Source organism: Aulonocara stuartgranti (genome assembly GCF_965226115.1).
Source record: "Aulonocara stuartgranti genome assembly, chromosome: 1".
Lineage (NCBI taxonomy): Eukaryota > Metazoa > Chordata > Actinopteri > Cichliformes > Cichlidae > Aulonocara > Aulonocara stuartgranti.
In genome coordinates, this window is record NC_138939.1 from 27,828,093 (window position 1) to 27,846,743 (window position 18,651).

General features: G+C 40.5%; 1 protein-coding gene across 11 annotated transcripts; it reads left to right on the forward strand.

Moving 5' to 3' along the window:
- Window positions 1-214: 214 nt before the first annotated feature.
- Window positions 215-16,951, forward strand: ppef1 (protein phosphatase, EF-hand calcium binding domain 1). Of its 11 annotated transcripts, none has more exons than XM_082542338.1 (19): window positions 215-426; window positions 690-844; window positions 2,141-2,173; window positions 7,681-7,808; window positions 7,891-7,951; window positions 9,345-9,508; window positions 9,599-9,713; window positions 10,154-10,200; window positions 10,524-10,690; window positions 10,800-10,836; window positions 10,957-11,106; window positions 13,062-13,213; window positions 13,331-13,571; window positions 13,676-13,861; window positions 14,885-15,027; window positions 15,187-15,293; window positions 15,401-15,564; window positions 15,973-16,057; window positions 16,149-16,951. In XM_082542338.1, the coding sequence occupies exons 2-19, from the start codon at window positions 790-792 to the stop codon at window positions 16,376-16,378; spliced, it is 2,265 nt and encodes a 754-aa protein (XP_082398464.1). In that variant the 5' UTR covers window positions 215-426; window positions 690-789; the 3' UTR covers window positions 16,379-16,951. The 11 variants fall into 11 exon arrangements, with proteins under 11 accessions (XP_082398464.1, XP_082398467.1, XP_082398471.1 ...); XM_082542341.1 differs by having other exon boundaries at window positions 714-844; XM_082542345.1 differs by lacking the exon at window positions 2,141-2,173 and adding an exon at window positions 2,266-2,323 and having other exon boundaries at window positions 714-844.
- Window positions 16,952-18,651: the final 1,700 nt, after the last annotated feature.

Below are 18,651 nucleotides of genomic sequence, written 5' to 3' on the forward strand. Positions count from 1 at the left end.
TCTTGTCATAACTAGGATGAAAACCAGACTATTTTGAGTAAATGCATGTTTGTTTTCAGGAGGACAGAAGTTAGAATACACACTGTTTTCTTATCATACTTGGTTAACAAGCTAATTAAACTGCATCTGAAAACTTAAAACGCTGTCAAAGGAAAAACGAGACTTCCCACTCGTCAAACACCGGCCCCTCCCGGGTTGAGGTTTCACTCCACCTGATGCCTCCGCCTCTTCTGTGAGCTCTCCTCCTGCACCAGTAGCTCCTGTTGCATGTAGAGCTGCTCCGGAAACGCTCCAGTCCTCATATCGACCTGTTTTTACGCTCGAATCGATTTCATAAGCTATTAAGGAAATTTAGAGCGCAACCGTATTTTATTATTATTGGTATGAATGAACTGCATGACCCTGTCGCGCGGATAAGAGCTACAGGTAGGTTTGAACTGATGATTTTTGCCAAACAAACACCTCGTTGGAATACGATGCTGTCCTAAAAGGTAACGCGCAGTAAGACAATGAGCAGCGTTTTTATTTTATTTTGGTATGATTTGACTCGATTAACTAGCAGGATAATTCCTACTGTCGCTTTTTTGTATTGTTTTATTTTTGTAAGTTGAAGCCAATCCTGCACTGTTTGAATACATTGAAGGCAACGTGATAATCGAGTACTGCTTTAACGATGTGTCTTTATAAAGGGAGCACGTTCTCATATCAATCAGTGTCACCAAATGCCACCAAACAGCTTTGGAAGAAGCGGCTAATGTGATCCCTTCTGGACCCTCTCTGTTAGCCATCATGGGATGTGGCACCTCTGTCGCCACAGAAAAGCAAGGGGAAACACTGGAGCAGGGTAAGCATGTGTAGATGGTTTAATGCTGGAGTACACCGGACATTGGGATTTTTATTGCCCCCCCCCCCCCCCCCCCCCTCAAAAATATACTGTAAATGGACTGATTCTTATATAGCGCTTTTCTACTCTCCCGGAGTACTCAAAGCGCTCTATACAACATTCACACCCACTCATACAAGCACTTCTAAACTCAAGTGCTACATTCATACTAAACTAATCATCTAAACTACATTCATACTCCGATGAAGGCATCGGAGGGCAACTTGGGGTTAGTATCTTGCCCAAGGATATTTGGCATGCAGACTGGGGGAGCCAAGGATCGAACCACCAACCTTCTAATCAGTAGCTGATCTGCTCTACCACCTGAGCCACAGCCACCCAATACTATCCCCAGAGAGATTTGTTCCTCCTGTGAAAGGTGGGAAAAACCCACATGCAAAGACGTCACACACACAAAACACTAATTGGAAAGCAAAGCTCATGTGATGTTAAACAGCATATTTATTCGTGCTGTGTAATACTGCAAATTTTGGTATAGATCCAATACTAAGTAAACACTGCCAATGTTACCAATACTAATACTTTTAACTTATAAAGAGCTTATGTAGGGAAAAGCAGCGACTTAGCAAATGATTAACATAATTCAGTGAGCTACATACTGAACAAAGAAGATTGAAGCAAAGTATCGATCCCATCGTGCTTGTACCAATACCGATACCAGTGATGATATCGATTTTTTTTCTTTTAATGGATCCACCCACCTCTACTGTTTCTGGGCCCTTACAGAGACTTTTATTTCCCCTTACTCGAGTACAGGATAGTGTAATAAAGGATTACACATCAGGCACATACAGTTGCTCCTTATTAAAAATGACTGCAGTCAGTTCACCTAAATTGCAGGGTGTACTCCAGTTGTTACTGAGTGCTTGTGTTTATGCAAAGGCATTTTGTAATGCTAGTACTGCTACTACTATGCTTTAGTAAGTTGCTAACCTGTTCTGCTGCAGCAAGGTGATGATAGCTATTTTTTTGCTGCAGTAAATGTGCCTCTGATTTTGACAGATGATCCTTTCCCTCCTTTGCAGTCTGTCTTTTCTTCTCTTTAATGAGTGCTGCTGCTCCCAGAAGCTTGTTTAATTTGCTTAGTTTTCCCAATCCCACTGTTGCACACGACCTCCCTTGTGTCTTGTTATTTCTCATACCGTGTGTGTGTCTGTATATGCTCATTTGCACACAGTTTTATTCAATTACACGTTTCACGTTTTCTCGCTGAATTGTAGTTTTCCCTTCATGCAGATGAACCAGTTAAGACTCCCAGCCCGGCTCTGAGTAAGACCCCGCTCATCCTTAACTGCCAGGCTTTTACTTATGTGGCATCTGTGTTTGTGTGCTTGTCTGTCTGCATTTTTACATTTTGCAAGAGTAACGGAGGATTCCTGTGGCCTGTGGAGTTCTGTAGAACTAAAAAGAAAACAATGGGTAAATAACAGCTAAAGAGTCATAGGCATCTGAGGTATGAGTTGTTGAAGCAGTAGTATGGTTTCATGCTATGAGTGAGCGCTACAAATGGGATGTTTGCTTTGAGTGTGCTGGTGGAGATGTATGGGGAGGTCAGAAGGAGCTTCACTTTCTCTTTGTGGATCTAGAGAGGGACTGTATGAGGAAGTAAGGAGCGGCAGAGAAGTATGTTAGGGTGGTGTAGGAAGGACAGTGAGATGTGGAGTAGGAGTGGCACAAGGGTTCAAGGTAGGGGTAGGATTACAGTGGGGCAAAAAAGTATTTAGTCAGCCACCGATTGTGCAAGTTCCCCCACTTAAAATGATGACAGAGGTCAGTAATTTGCACCAGAGGTACACTTCAACTGTGAGAGACAGAATGTGAAAAAAAAATCCATGAATCCACATGGTAGGATTTGTAAAGAATTTATTCGTAAATTAGGGTGGAAAATAAGTATTTGGTCACCTCAAACAATGAAAATCTCTGGCTCTCACAGACCTGTAACGTCTTCTGTAAGAAGCTTTTCTGTCCCCCACTCGTTACCTGTATGAATGGCACCTGTTTGAACTCATCATCTGTATAAAAGACACCTGTCCACAGCCTCAAACAGTCAGACTCCAAACTCCGCCATGGCCAAGACCAAAGAGCTTTCGAAGGACACCAGGAAAAGTATTGTAGACCTGCACCAGACTGGGAAGAGTGAATCTACAATAGGCAAGCAGCTTGGTGTGAAAAAATCAACTGTGGGAGCAATCATCAGAAAATGGAAGACATACAAGACCACTGATAATCTCCCTCGATCTGGGGCTCCACGCAAGATCTCATCCCGTGGGGTCAAAATGATCATGAGAACGGTGAGCAAAGATCCCAGAACCACACGGGGGGACCTGGTGAATGACCTGCAGAGAGCTGGGACCAAAGTAACAAAGGTCACCATCAGTAACACACTACAACGGCAGGGAATCAAATCCCGCAGTGCCAGACGTGTTCCGCTGCTGAAGCCAGTGCATGTCCAGGCTCGTCTGAAGTTTGCCAGAGAGCACATGGATGATACAGCAGAGGATTGGGAGAATGTCATGTGGTCAGATGAAACCAAAGTAGAACTTTTTGGTATAAACTCAACTCGTCGTGTTTGGAGGAAGAAGAATACTGAGTTGCATCCCAAGAACACCATACCTACTGTGAAGCATGGGGGTGGAAACATCATGCTATGGGGCTGTTTTTCTGCCAAGGGGACAGGACGACTGATCCGTGTTAAGGACAGAATGAATGGGGCCATGTATCGTGAGATTTTGAGCCAAAACCTCCTTCCATCAGTGAGAACTTTGAAGATGAAACGAGGCTGGGTCTTCCAACATGACAATGATCCAAAACACACCACCCGGTGTGTGTGCAAACCTGGTAAAGACCTATAGTAAACGTTTGACCTCTGTTATTGCCAACAAAGGTTATGTTAGAAAGTATTGAGTTGTATTTTTGTTATTGACCAAATACTTATTTTCCACCCTGATTTACGAATAAATTCTTTACAAATCCTACCATGTGGATTCATGGATTTTTTTTTTTTCACATTCTGTCTCTCACAGTTGAAGTGTACCTCTGGTGCAAATTACTGACCTCTGTCATCATTTTAGGTGGGGGAACTTGCACAATCGGTGGCTGACTAAATACTTTTTTGCCCCACTGTATATCACGGTCAGCTCTGAGCCCCTTTTTGTTTGAAGCGGTGATGGAATTGCTGAGAGATGAAGCTCAGGCAGGAGTCTGCATACACTATGATGTTCACTGACATTATGATCTGTAATCAGGGCCGTTGCTAGCCATTTGGGTGCCCTAAGCACAAATGCTTTATGGTGCCCCCCCCCCGCCACTGAAAAAAAAAAAAAAAAACATTAATACTTTTGAATTTCTCAGTGGAATTTGTTTAATTAAATAACAACAAACATGACAGTTAAACAAATAAATAAGGTTAAAGGAGGTTAAAAATACTGTTACAAATAAATACTGAAACAAAAATTGAACATTGGAACAAGAACAAAGAGCCTGGCAATAATGTGTAATTTTTTTTATAAAAAAATAATATATATAATATAATAGTATTATTATTAATATATTTACAAATAGTTTCACAATAGAATTTAAATAAGAAACTTAAATAAGAAAAATAAGAATTTGAACACAAAAGCCACATTCCTTAAGTAACTATGTTAAACATTTTTACAATTCGTTGTCAGAGTATGCCCTAGACTCTAGGGCATACTCTGACAACCAGAAAATGCAGGCGTGGTGTGCCTCTCTAGGGCCTAGAGAGGCACACGCCTGCATTTTCTGGTTGCAAAATCAGCTATAAGGTCATCATATGATAGCTTCTGAGCCACGTCACCATTGATGCTGATAACAGCCAGACCACTTAAACGTTCCTGCCCCATTGATGAACGCAGGTACGTTTTAATGAGTTTGAGCTTTGAAAAGCTTCGCTCAGCAGAGGCAACTGTGACAGGCAGGGTCAGTGCAATACGCAGAGCAATCCACAGATTGGGATATACCTCTTGAAGCTGATTGTCATGTAAAAATGACAGCATTTCCAAAGCAGACGTCTGTGGTGGCAGCTGAGGAAGGTTGATGATTTCCTGCATCATCTCAGGTCCATCAATGTCAGCTACTCCCTTATCTGTCAGTGTCTTTTGTACTTCAGTGGGATTGTTGCAGGGTCTACAATGGCTGGTGGTTGATGTCCAGGGATGGCACTACTACTGGATGGTTCATCCTGTCCTTGAGATCCTCCTTGAACATATTTAAGCATTGACCCTGCATACAAGAGAAAATATTCAGGGATTTTACAGAAATACAATTTTGAATCTACAGTAGGCCTACGAAAGATTGCATTATAAGACTAATAAATTAAGTAAGTCACTGGTACATTTAAAAATTACTAACTATATTTTACATGTATAGATTTTCATAATGGCAAATGGCAATATAAACATGCTGTACATAATTTGATATAAATGCGCAAGTAGGAAATCTATATTACTGGAAGATATAGGTTTCATATTACAGTTTCACCAACAGATGTCGCCCTTGATCTATGAACCTAAAGAAAGACGAGAACTATTTATGTGTTCAGACGTCAATGGCATAAATAAGATATGCGTCTTTATAGATATCCTGAAATGCAGCAACATACAAAGTAATCTTGTCTAATCTGATAATAATACTTGTCTGCATCACTGACCTATCCCAAAGTTAAGGTTAATCAGTAGCATGCATGACGTTAGCCAGCTAGCAACCTGAGGAGGGAAATGCTAGTCTCACGAATCACGATAACGTTAGCAATCGTGTTATCTGAAAACCGTCAATTGAGTGACCATGATGAGTTGCTTTTAGTAGTCCATTCTATATTCATATCCACAACGTAAACAAACTACCCAACATCAATCATTTGCAACATTTGTTAACACAGTATGAACACTGCTAACAGGAGCTATCACAGAGTTGACGGACATGAGCGTGCAAGCAAGGGCTACAATAATGAACTTTTTTTATTATTATTATTTAAACATTGCCTTACCGGCAAGCGACGCCTGAGTTTCATCACGCTTCCTCTTCTTCTTTCTTTTCTCCGCTCCCGACTCCTGTTGCCGTTTCGAGGCCATGTTCAAACAGGTGTTTACCAATTATAGAACAGACCACTGGGAGTGGGGGGGCACCAGGAGGAGACTGGAGACAGGGCACAAAGCAGATTCACCCCTTTTCTCGGGAAAATTGTTTTATGTTGCTTTTGTATTGTTTAACCATATTAATGCATATGATATTTATAGTATTAATATGGTTTACTTTTTTTTTTACGACCCTGATTTTTTTGGTGCCCTACCGGCCATTTGGTGCCCTACGCAGTGTGCGTTATGTGCGTTTGCGGAGCTACGGCACTGTCTGTAATGAGAGGAGGGAGCAGGTGGAGCCTGGAGCAATGGAGGCATGCACTGGAGAGAAGAGGAGGGGAAGTAGGTAGAAGCAAGACAATACGTGTGTGAATGAGAGGAAGAAAGGTGTAACAGTGAAGCTGCAAGGAGTAGAGGTAGTAAAGACGCACAAATTTAAACATTTGGGTTCAGCCATGCAAAGCAATGGACAGCGCACAATGTCAGGAGTGATTTGTGGCCTGCTATGATGTATGGTTTGGAGACGGTGGTGCTGACAAAATGACAGGAGGTGGAACTGGACATGGCAAAGTTGAAGATGCTAGAATTTTTATTAAGAGTGACAAGATTAGAAATGAGTACATCAGAGGGACAGCTCAGGTTGAGTAGAGACAAGGTTAGAGGTGAGGATGAGATAGTTCAGACATGTTCATAGGAGGGATGGTGGATATATTGGATAAAGTTGAGTATGGAGTTGCCAGGCAGTAGGAAAGAGGAAGACCACAGAAGGGTCATGTATGTAGTGAAGGAGGACATCCAGAGGGTTGGTGTGACGGAGGACGATGCTAGGGATGGGGTGAGATGGAGACAGCTAAAAAAGACGTTTTCATTTTCATCTGTTTTCATCTTTGTTTGCTACTACATACACTCACTGGGCACTTTATTAGGTACGCCTTTTGCCCTCAGAACTGCCTTAGTTCTTCATGCCATAGATTTAACAAGGTGCTGGAAACATTGCTCAGAGATTTGATCCATACTGAGATGATAGCATCACACAGTACCTGCAGATTCATCTGCTACACATCCATGATGTGACATTTCTGTTCCACCACATCCCAAGGGAGCTGGGATTTGAGCATTTTGGTATGGTGCGCTGTCTTCCTGGAAGCAGCCATCACAAGGGTACAAATTTTAGCCCTACAATTTGAATGTTTCAGTATGTAGCATGTTGCTATCATACAATTTTTGTGATCCTTGAATTGTAGCCTCAGTTTCCTGTTCCTAACTGACAGGAATGCCACCTGTAGCCTGTCTATTTCAGAGATGCTCTTCTCCATACTTCGATTGTAACCAGTGGTTATTTGAGTTACTGTTGCCATCCTATCAGCTCAAAGCAGTCTGGCCATTGTCCTCTGAGTTCTGGCATCACCCAGAGATCAGCAGTTTCTTAAATACTCAAACCAGCCCGTCTGTCACCAACAACCATAGGATGTTACTTACATCACCTTTCTTCTCTATTCTGATGCTCAGTTTGAACTTCATCAGGTCATCTTGACCTAAATGCACTAAGTTGCTGCTATTTGATTGGTTGATTAGATATTTGTGTTAATGAGCAGTTGAACAGGTGTACCTAATAGAGTGGCTGGTATTTTCTCACATGCTTAGCCTGTAAATAAAAAATACAACATTTTGTTGCAGCTATGAAGGCAGCTGTTTTGATCCAGCGATGGTACCGGCGCTACATGGCCCGTCTTGAGATGAGACGCAGGTACACTTGGAACATTTTTCAGTCTATTGAATACGCCGGGGAACAAGACCAGCTGCAGGTGTCTCTCACTACAGGCATCTATTTTGCAAATTTCAGAAGTATCATAAAGCTTAAACATGCATTTCTTTTTGGTTTTTCAGCTCTCTAGTTTCTTCACTTTCATGCTGGACAACTTCACTCAGCTGAATGGGAATGGGCCAGGTTAGGGGAGAGAATTCTCATATCTACAGCGTAAAAGGGTGTATTATTATTATTATTATCATTATTATCATTATTATTATTATTTTGCATGTCTAAAACTTAGATTTTTGCCTATAATATTTGGAACTGCTGAAGTAATGTTTGCTTCCTTTTGAAATAAAATATAATTTCCTAGTCCTGCTATGTAGACAGGATCTCACTGGGTTTTAATGTATGCAGAAACGACAAACTTATCACACTGTAGCAGCTAAATAAATGTGCCTAATTTTAAGAAACATTCGTTTTCTTATCAGTTGGTGTTTAATGATTGTTCTTTTTAACTTTTCCAACACCCCTATTGTTTAAATTAACACCATTTTGTTTGTTATGCCACTGTACTTTAGATATTTTGATCTAGACAAGGAAACCCATTGCGTATACCCTGTTGCTTAGCAACTACTGTGAATGTGGAGGCCAATGTGTCGGTGTGGTGCACTGAAACAGCTGTGGCTTAAGTGTGTATTGACCCGCTCTTCCAGCTCAAAAGCATAATGTTTCATTGACAAGCTAATCCTCAGGGAAACCCTTTTTTTGCTCATCATCTCCTGAACATCCTCTTCATGGGTTTTACGTTAAGTCTACATAAGGGATGCAAAGAGGCCAGACTCTGCTGTCTCTGTTTACTACGTACAGGATCTGTGTTTTTATATTTGTTTGTCAGGGACACTATAGAGGAAATAACACAATAGGAGAGGGACATGGGCCTCTGGGTAGACATCTGTCCCAGCACTGCTTGTTTGCATAATTTAAAGGCTGTTGGGATTTGTTCTTATATTTGAAACTTCAGTGAGGTCTCAAATATGAGAAGAATATTTAGTATAGTATAGCACCTGTATATGAGATTTTTGTAGTTTAAGACTACAAGAGAGAGGGGGAAAAGCAACAATACACTCCCAGTACAGACAAAATAGAAATTATTGATGATAAGCTTATCATTGATTAAGCCAGAAAAAGAAGAGCTGTGTGGTGGGTGGGTTGCAAAGCAGCTTGCAGATGTGCTGCACCTATAGTCGTGTTAAAGCAGGTTAAAAAGCGCCACCTAGAAAACAGTTTGCACTGGGGTGCTTAGAAGGGCATCAGCTAAGCCATCGTCTCTCGTGAGCTGGCATTAACAACAGTGGATTTACCAGGATTGATAGCTGAGGTTTTTTAAGCTGTTATATAATTTTTTCATATAACCAAATATTGTGCATTCCTGTTTTGGATTTAAAGGATGTAAAGGTGAGGATAGAGGAAAAGGTACAAGATATATACCATTTACTCATTTTTTTTCTTGACAAAGATAAGATTTCATGTTTGTGGACATCTAGCTTTCATTTTAAATAAATTATATGATATGTAAATTGCGTTTCAGACTTGATCTCCCAGCTGCTGGATCCAGTGGTGGACCCATGGTTAGACAGAGAAACCTGCTACAACCTGATCCATGTTCCAGAGTCCTACACCGGACCTAGACTATCATTTCCTCTCTCCGTCGCTGATACAAATGCGCTCCTGAGTGCGTTTAAGGATCAGCAGGTACCAAATATGAGCCTTTCACTTTGTCTCTTAAACATCTGATTGTCTGGTGGTTTAGATTTGGAGTGCTCACTGCTTTTTTCCACACAGACTCTCCATGCCAGATATGTTCTCCAGCTGCTGTATGAGACCAAAAAGCTCCTCAAACAGATGCCAAATATAGTTCACTTGTCGACATCCTACTACAAAGAGATCACTATATGTGGTGGGTCTCAGTGTCTCTTGTTAATTTAAGGTTCAAAATTTTCAGGACCATAAAAAAAATTAAAAAATATATATTTTAATCTCATTGTAGCATATGCTACACTGCGCAGACCAAATAAATGATCTCTGTAGTTTTTAAATGAGAGATGGTGCCTTGTGGTTGTTTAAAAACAGTTGATTGTATCTTACTGGCAGCAAGGTAAGTCCTACTTATTTGCACACTGATCAGCCACTTGACTCCTCTTGCACAGCTTTCCTCCTCCTACCTTTGCATGTCATTAAACTCAAGAATACTTGAGTAACAAAAATGAAAAAACACACACTCATAAGGCTGAGGTGGAGCAATCCTTATGATTAGGGAGTTTTAGTCCGCTTCTGTAAACCCATAAAGCAACAGGACTTCAGTTTCTTGATTGCAGTGACTTTTTTCTTTTGGTACAGGTGATCTGCACGGGCGACTTGATGACTTACTACTTATATTTTATAAGGTAAGGCTGCCCGTACAACAGCTTTCTTAGGCATCATTTGTGCATCATCTACCTCATAGCAATATCAGATTTCATATAGATTTTTTTATAAATAAAAGACTGAACCCTCTGCAGTTAAATCCTAAGCAGTCACTATATGTAATTTTTATTTTTTAATAAATTCTTCTGCCCGTCAGAGAGCAAAGAACAACTAACTGACACGCATCAGTCATTTTTTAGACTGTAGGGTCATTGCAGGGGGGTTTTCTATGACAACAAACCTCAGATGGTTAAATAAGTAAAAGCTGAAGGTCTGACTGTTTTCATGTTTTGGTTTTTCTCAGAATGGCCTTCCCTCTGCAGAGACACTGTACGTGTTTAATGGGGACTTTGTGGACCGTGGAAAAAAGTCAGTTGAAGTGGTTATCCTGCTGTTTGCCTTCCTTTTGCTTTACCCAGACTACATGCACCTGAACCGAGGAAACCATGAAGACCACATAATGAACCTCAGGCAAGTTTAGAAAAGGGTGAAGTGAAAAATATTTACCTGTCTAGGTTCACCACGAACACGAGGAGAATAGCGTATCAGGGTTTAAAGGTTTGTGGTTTTCTTTTTTCAGATACGGGTTCACAAAGGAAGTCATGCAGAAGTACAAGGTAAAGTCCAAATACATGCCATCAGTCTGATTTTATGTCCACAACTCAGTAAGCACTTTGCAGCTTGGTGACTGTCACAGCTGATTGTTATTTTAAATTACTGTTCTCGCCTGTTTGCAGACTCATGGCCGTGAGATCCTTCAGCTGTTTCAGGATGTTTTCAGCCTCCTGCCCATCGCAACAGTTATAGACGGAAAGATTCTGATCGTTCACGGAGGGATTTCAGACCAGACTGACTTAGACTTCCTGAGCTCCATAGAGAGACACAAGGTCAGCGGAATCAATCAGCTTTGGCCACCAGGGGTCAGAAAAAACTACTTTTTACATGCTGACACACTCATACCCACCACACAACAATGTAGCTGTGTGCAGCGTGGAAAAAAGTGGTTTGTAGTTTTATCCGGCAACAGGAGTCAGATTCCTGAGACGCATATCGAGACATGTTGTAGAGTTGGTTCAGCAGCTTCTCGGTAACAGCTGCAAGGCTCAGTTATTGAAAAGTTATTAGAGTAGCTTCTTTCTAGGTCTGCTACTGTGTGAATAGGGGTTAAAATGGGATTTGGCAGGTGGGGAGACCCTAAGGTTGGGTGTCGGAGTGCGGTGTGGGGAAAGGCATCACTTTCCCTACTTCTCAGTAGGGGTGGCTGTGGCTCAGGTGGTGAAATGGGACTTTTACACACTGGAAAGGTAGCGGATCGATCCCGGACTCCTCCGGTCTGTGTGCCAAAGCATCCTTAAGCAAGATGCTAAACCCTGAGTAGTGTGATTCTGTGTGTGATATGTATGTTAGATATCAGTCACATAAGCTCTAGTTAAATTTTATTTGTATGCTACCTATAATCAGCTGGCCTCTGCTACTGTTCCAATATTCACTGCTCCATGTGGATTTAGCCAACTGAATTCATTAAGATCTAAGCAGATGTTTGTGAGCTGGTTGGCTGATTTCCAACCCCTAGACAACATAAAGCTGGTAAAAAGTAGAAGTTAAAAAAAGTGGAATTTGGTGAGTGAATCTAATCAGCACCATAAATCTGGTGTCCTTGATGAAACCAAACACTGAAAACAAAAGCAAAGTGTGCTTTGCAGTCCAACATACAGCATCATTGTGAAGTTCACCTGTTTGTGTGTTTGTTAAACTGTTTGAAAAGTTGCATTTGAAATTCCCTGCATGATTACTCTGTTTATGCTCACTCCTCCTCTATAGCGCTGATTAGATTCTGAATTAGGCCATCATGAACAAACTTTATTCACATCTGCACCTTAAACACATCACAGAGATGAGAGGTAAAACAGGTTGTGTTGATGGTGTAAGCAAGGCCATTTAATTGCTCATTAATCTAAAGTGCCTCAATGCCTTTCCAGACACTTCCAGCCCACTTTAACCCCAGTTTGTGGGCTTTTATTATGGTATCAATCTGCATTCAAGATTGCTACTCCAAGTCCGATTAATGGACTCCTGCTTTATAAAAAAACAAAATATTTATCCTGACAAATTTTGAAGGTTTCTGTGACATTGCAGTGTTTCACGGTAGGATTAGCTGAATAATGAAGCAGCAAACCGGAGGCCAGGTTTCCAGCAGAAGGGTTACAAAAGTAGGAAATTCATGCACAGGGATTAAGAGAAACAAATTGTGAGGGTTCACCTTATTTTGCAGGACCCATACAGAGTAGTTTGACTTTGCTTCACTGTTTGATGCTCAGGTGATGTTCACTAAGTTTCAGTTTCACAGAGCTTTTCTTCTGGCGTGTCTCAGACAAATGCTAAAAGATGTTTAAATGCTTCTAATATGGCAACCTTCAACACTCTGTCCTGTACCTATGCTATTTTATTGTTTTATTATTATTTATTATTTATTTTTATTTTGAATGATGGACTCTTGGTTTTGAAAGAAAATGACACAAAAATAAAATTGTATTTGAATAAATTATTGCATTTATTCTCTTAAAATGCAGAAAGCACAGAGCATGAATGGTCATCACAGGTATTTCAGAGAAGGCTTTAATATGTATGAAAGTTATCATTAAGGTGGATTTTATTGATTTATTTGTTTATTTTTTACATTAAAATACTCCTTTAGTACTTGCTAAGCACTGCACTAAAGATGTGTGTATACCTTTTTTTTCACCCTTTTTTTTTTTTATGTTACTTTTCTGTCTTCACGTTTTGCTGTTTGTCAGCACGATGTTTCCACCTCACTGCTACCTCCCATTCCTTCCTCTTGTAGGTGAAATCAGCCCTGAGATTTCCCAGGTGCAGTTTGGAGCACCTGGACATCAGTCAGTCCTGCAGACAGACCAAAAGAACGAGATCCACAGACAGCTCTCGTCCCAGCAGCAGTCGCAGTCAAAACAAGAACCAAAGGACACCCAACACGAGGTGTGACCGCAGCCCACAGACACTTACATGTGTTTTTATGTAGTAAGGTCCGTGTGCAGTTAGCTCCTGTTAACAGCTACAGGGCCTCTTTTCTACCGCCGTTTGTTTTTTCTCTAGGAAGAAGCGATGCAGGCTCAGCAGACAAGACAGCGCCGCCTCCACCTCTTCCTCCTCCTCGTCTTCCTCGTCATCCTCTTCACTCTGCTCTCCTCGAACCCCATCCTGCCTCTCCCCGCATGCTTTTCCATCTTCTCCTTGCATGCCTTACTCTGTTAATGTCCTCCAAGTGCCTTTCCTGGACTCCCTGTCCTCCGTTCCCCTCCCGTCACCTTCGCAGCATGAGCAGGAATGGAAGCAGGTGAGAGGAGCAGAGAACACATTAACACTGTTTAATAATCCACTCATTTGATGAGCTCCTTCTTTGTCTTGGTCAACACTTTTATCTGCTTTACTCTGGAGCAGATAGTGGATATATTGTGGAGTGACCCTAAAATCCAAGATGGCTGCAGTCCCAACACCTTTAGAGGTGGAGGCTGCTACTTTGGCCCTGACGTCACCCAGAGACTACTGCTCCAACACGGACTCCAGCTGCTCATCCGCTCACATGAATGCAAACAAGAAGGATACGAGTTCTGTCACAGTGGAAAGGTACACAAGGTGCAATCATTTCATTTAAATGTGTCACTAACACTTTAAAATACGGCCAAGACTAAGGGCTTAATTCCCCTGTAATTAAATGGAATTTCACTGCAATTACAATTACAGTTAAGTGTAAGTACCCTCGGGTAAGAGGATAATAAGTAATATTTTTACACAAATTAAAGAAATAATTATACTCTAAGCAAATATAAGTACTCTTTAAATAATTATAATGAATGTCTAAGTAATTTTAAATAGCGCATGAGGAACTTTAAACTTTGTATAACGTAAGGTATTTTATATTAAAGCAATAATTACAATGTAATTACATTTAAGTAGTGCATAAGTAATTTTAGTAGTGCCTAAATTCTAGATATAGTACAGGAAAGGAGATATAAATTACACTGTATGTTATTTTAAGTACTTCTAAAGTAATGTTGTACTGCATCATTTCTTTAATTTTGCTGAAAAACAAACAATATTTTCCCATCTTACATTGTACAATTTAGGGGAACCAGCCGTGTTATGGAGTGGCTTAACTCTGGCTCCATCATAAGGTCACGTAGGCCTGAGAGTTTTCCTTGTAAGTCGTTAAGGCGGAACAGTCATTTCATTTATATTGGAAAAGTAAAAGGACAGTTGAATAATAAAGCATTCATCATGAGCATCAACATTATGAATACTGAGTAAAGATGTAACAAGACGAGATTAATCCACTTCATAATACCGCCAACACCATGAAAAATACAACATATTTACAATGTAAGATGAGGAAATATTGTTTGTTTTTCAGATAAATTTAACAGTACTTACATTTGCTTACAGTATAGTAATTTCCTCTGAAGCACTGACTTGTTACCTCTTATTCTAGTGTGCCTACCTTTAGGTATTTGTAGGTAAATATAATTACATTATAATTTCAAAAAGTACATTGAAATTCCAATAAATTAAAAAAGAAATTCTGAAAAATTCTAAAAAATGTTGTTCACTGTCTAAAGGTTTTGCCTTGTTGAGTCTATTTCCATATTGTAGGTGATCACCATCTTCTCTGCGTCCAATTATTACGAGGAGGGAAGCAACCGAGGAGCCTATGTCAAACTGGGGCGAGAGCTGGTGCCCCGCTTCTACCAGTACCAAGTCAGCCGGACTACTCGCAAACTTACTCTGACACAGAGGTAACACGGGTGTCTGGTGTGTCTGTGTACTGTGGGGGCGATGAAGCAATGCTCAGAGTAGTAGCACTGAAACTAATCATGACAAAATCTTGTGCATAATTATATAATTCTATTAAATGTGTAAGAAAGGTTGGTCTAGGTTAACGTTTGTGTCTGCAGAGTGCGAGCCGCTGAGGGCTCTGCTCTCAGAGCCTTAAAGGAGAAGCTGTTCGCTCACCGCTCCGAGCTGATGGCCGGCTTCCAGCAGTACGACCAGAATAACACAGGTGCTCTCTTCTCACTCCATTTTCTTATAAATGTCATGTTTTAATATTCAGGTTTGATTCCCAGGCTGACATGGAGAGTTTTTACATTTGCACACGCCTTGCTTCAGGTCGTGTGTCAGTCTGCGAGTGGGCTCTGGTTCTGGAGTCTGTACTGAGACTGGACCTGCCGTGGAGGACGCTTCGTCCACACTTAGCCCGTCTGGCACCAGATGGCAGCCTGGAGTATCAGTCCTGCTTCGAGGATATGGGACCAGGCATTCCTCTGCCGCAGGTCAGAAACAAAGGGGTACAAAAGAAACACGTACATTCGCTCGAGAAATGACCTTAAAGGGAAAAGGAGATGAAGGAAAACCCTTAAAGGTCACTGTTTTCATCTGAAGTTATACGCTTAATATAAACATCCCTTTGTCTTATTATACAATACTCCAGTCACAAACATCCAGATTATCGAAAGGCTCTTCACAGCATTTTTTTTTACATAGCAGTTCTTTCTCATTTGCACTTTTAAAACGAGTCCATTTTACTCCTGATCCTGTTCTTTTGTCTACAATGTCGAACTTGTATCTGCGAGGAGGGATTTTGCCCCTAGTGGTACAGTTACTTCTAGCTTCGCAGTACATATTCCCAGCGCTGCTGCTGTTAAACACAGCTGGAAGGACTCCTGTTTTTTATCTTTCAGGTCACTCCAAATTTGGCTGAAACTCTGTTCAGATACAGGACAGACATTGAGATAATATTCAACATCATAGACAAAGATCATTCAGGTAAATGAAAAGCAAAATATCTTTTTCGAGATAATGTTTCAAATAAGCCAAAACTGACTTGTACGTGAGTGATGTTTGTTTTAACCTGTAGGTCTGATTTCCATTGAGGAGTTTCGTCAAACTTGGCGTCTTTTTAGTGCTCACTTGGGAGTTGCCATCGACGACAGTGCCATTGATGACCTGGCCCGGAGTATTGACTTTAATAAGGATGGCAGTATAGACTTCACTGAGTTCCTAGAGGCATTTAGAGTGGTACACAAACTGGACAGCAAAGATCAGCAACTGCATGAAAAGATGGATGAAGAGAAGAGGACAGGCTGAATACTAAACTGTGGAAGTACCAATGTAGGATACTGTAGGATATAACAAAGGACAGCATATACATCTCAGAATACTTGAAGACAATACCACTGGAAGTGATTAGGTCATGATTCATTAGCAGATTTCTCAATTGTGGTTTGTGGGTTAGGGTTAGGGGTATGGCTCTGGGAATGCCGATATCTAAGGCTGATTTAAATAAAGTGATATATCCCTAATTTTATTATGTCTTTTATTGCACCACCAGCTTTTTAGAGGGGCTGACTGTGGAGAAAAAAAAACGTCTTAACAACTGCTGGCTGTAGTAAAATGAATATTTCAAAGAACAGCACAATAGAGTTAAAAACCTTTACAGTGAGCTGATTAAAAAAATCAGCTACAAAATCAGAAGAAGCTCTGGAGGCGTTGTGTACTTCAGGCACTGTTTGATTTACTTTTATTCATTTTCTTCCACAGAAATTAAATTGAAAAATATGCTGCGATTGAAAACGATTGTACAGCTGTACCTAATAAAGTTGACTGAATGTAGGTTTACAAGTATTGGTGTAAAAGATGCTTTTTTTTTTTTTTTTTTTTTTTACTTAACAAAATAAAAATAATATCTGTGTGTGTGTGAGTGTGGACAGGTGTCTAAGCAGAGTGTATGTTCAACTCTGTTTGGCTCATAGCTGATAGAAAGTTCAGCTGTTGAACTTTAATCCCTGTGCTCAAGAAATACATTTAGAAAGAGGAAGAAGTCCCTGGGATTTTCAAAGTAAAATAAGCCCACTGAATGCACTATGGAAAAATGTCTGAACCTTTCTGTGTTGATTGTTACATCAATTTAAAATTCCTCTAAAGTACCTAAGTGCTTTGGAGAGAGGCGCATTTACATTCCAGGTCTCCAAAGAACAAAAACAAAATACACAAGAAGCTGAAAGATGTGTTTTGTTATATTAAATAATTATTGTTGAAAGTAAAACCCACTAAAATGTTTTCAGAATTTGCAAATTGATGATGATCATTCATCTCATGAATCACAACACACTGTTCTTCCCCCACACAAGGTTCTCTTCTAAGTTAAAGATCTTGTTATTGGCATTATTGGCTGTTTTTATGTGGTGTGGTATCAATACTAAATTTTTCAGTAACACACAACACTAATTAGAAAGTCTTGATGGTCACTCTAGAGCAGGCCTCAGAGATTTCAAATCTCCACTGATGTATTAATAATACACATTTGACTGGATTGATAATACTCCAGGGACCAGGAGATAAAAGGAACCGAGATGTCTTGACTGTGGTACTTGTGTTACTGCATTAAAGTGGACAGATTACAAGCACCTTTACTGGAGAGTTTTGGCTGTGGGTGGGAATGCACAGAAATATATTACTTCTAAATCCTGACCTTGCTCCCTGTCACTTATAGAAAATGGATGTGAACTTGTTGACGTCACCTTTGAAATGTTTTCCTGCGAGTGTCTTAAGGTTTACCAGTGCAGCAGCACTTTAGATTATATTTAGCAAGAAAACTAAAAAGTTGAAAAGAGAGCATGTTGAGTATACCGGAAGGATTTGGGACAAAACATGAAGCTCTGATAGGCGAGTAGTTTGTGTCTCTATGAGGGATTGGAACATTGTTACTGCCTACATGTTTAAATTATTCACTCATGCTCACTGGAATGACACTGGCTCCTGGCTATGCTGGCGTGACCACAGTGCACGCATCTGCTGTCGCTCACAGTGGTCCACGGGATCGCTCAGGGAGTTTGTGTGTTCGCTCAGACACATAAAAAATTAGAGGGAACATTGGTTATGTATTCGTTAAATGTCACCTTGGCACACTATAATACTATGTAAAAGTTATATGAGCGCTGTTAAGTAATCAGTATGATTTGATGATTTTTTTATTATTATTTCTTAAATTGTAAAATATAAGTGTCCAGTGGGAGGTCCCTAAATTATTTGTCCAAAACTATAAGATGTTTAGTTAAATGTATTCTTGTCTCCACCAGAGTCCAGAGATGGAGAGTACGCTAGAAACTGATTTGGCATCAGTTGTATACACACATTTTCTCTTCATTTACTAGTTGGTCTAAATAACTATTGTTGGGTTTATCTAGACACAAACCCCGCTGGAAAACGAGACACTCAATAACTGCACGACAAAAGAAGTCAAGACAGAGCTCTGTTGTCTTTGTGGCTCGCGAGGGAAGTCAGCCCAGGCCTTCACCTGTCCTTAGCCAACTTTGACTGATTCCTTCGCTACAGCCCTTTTTATTGTCAACAAGCAATCA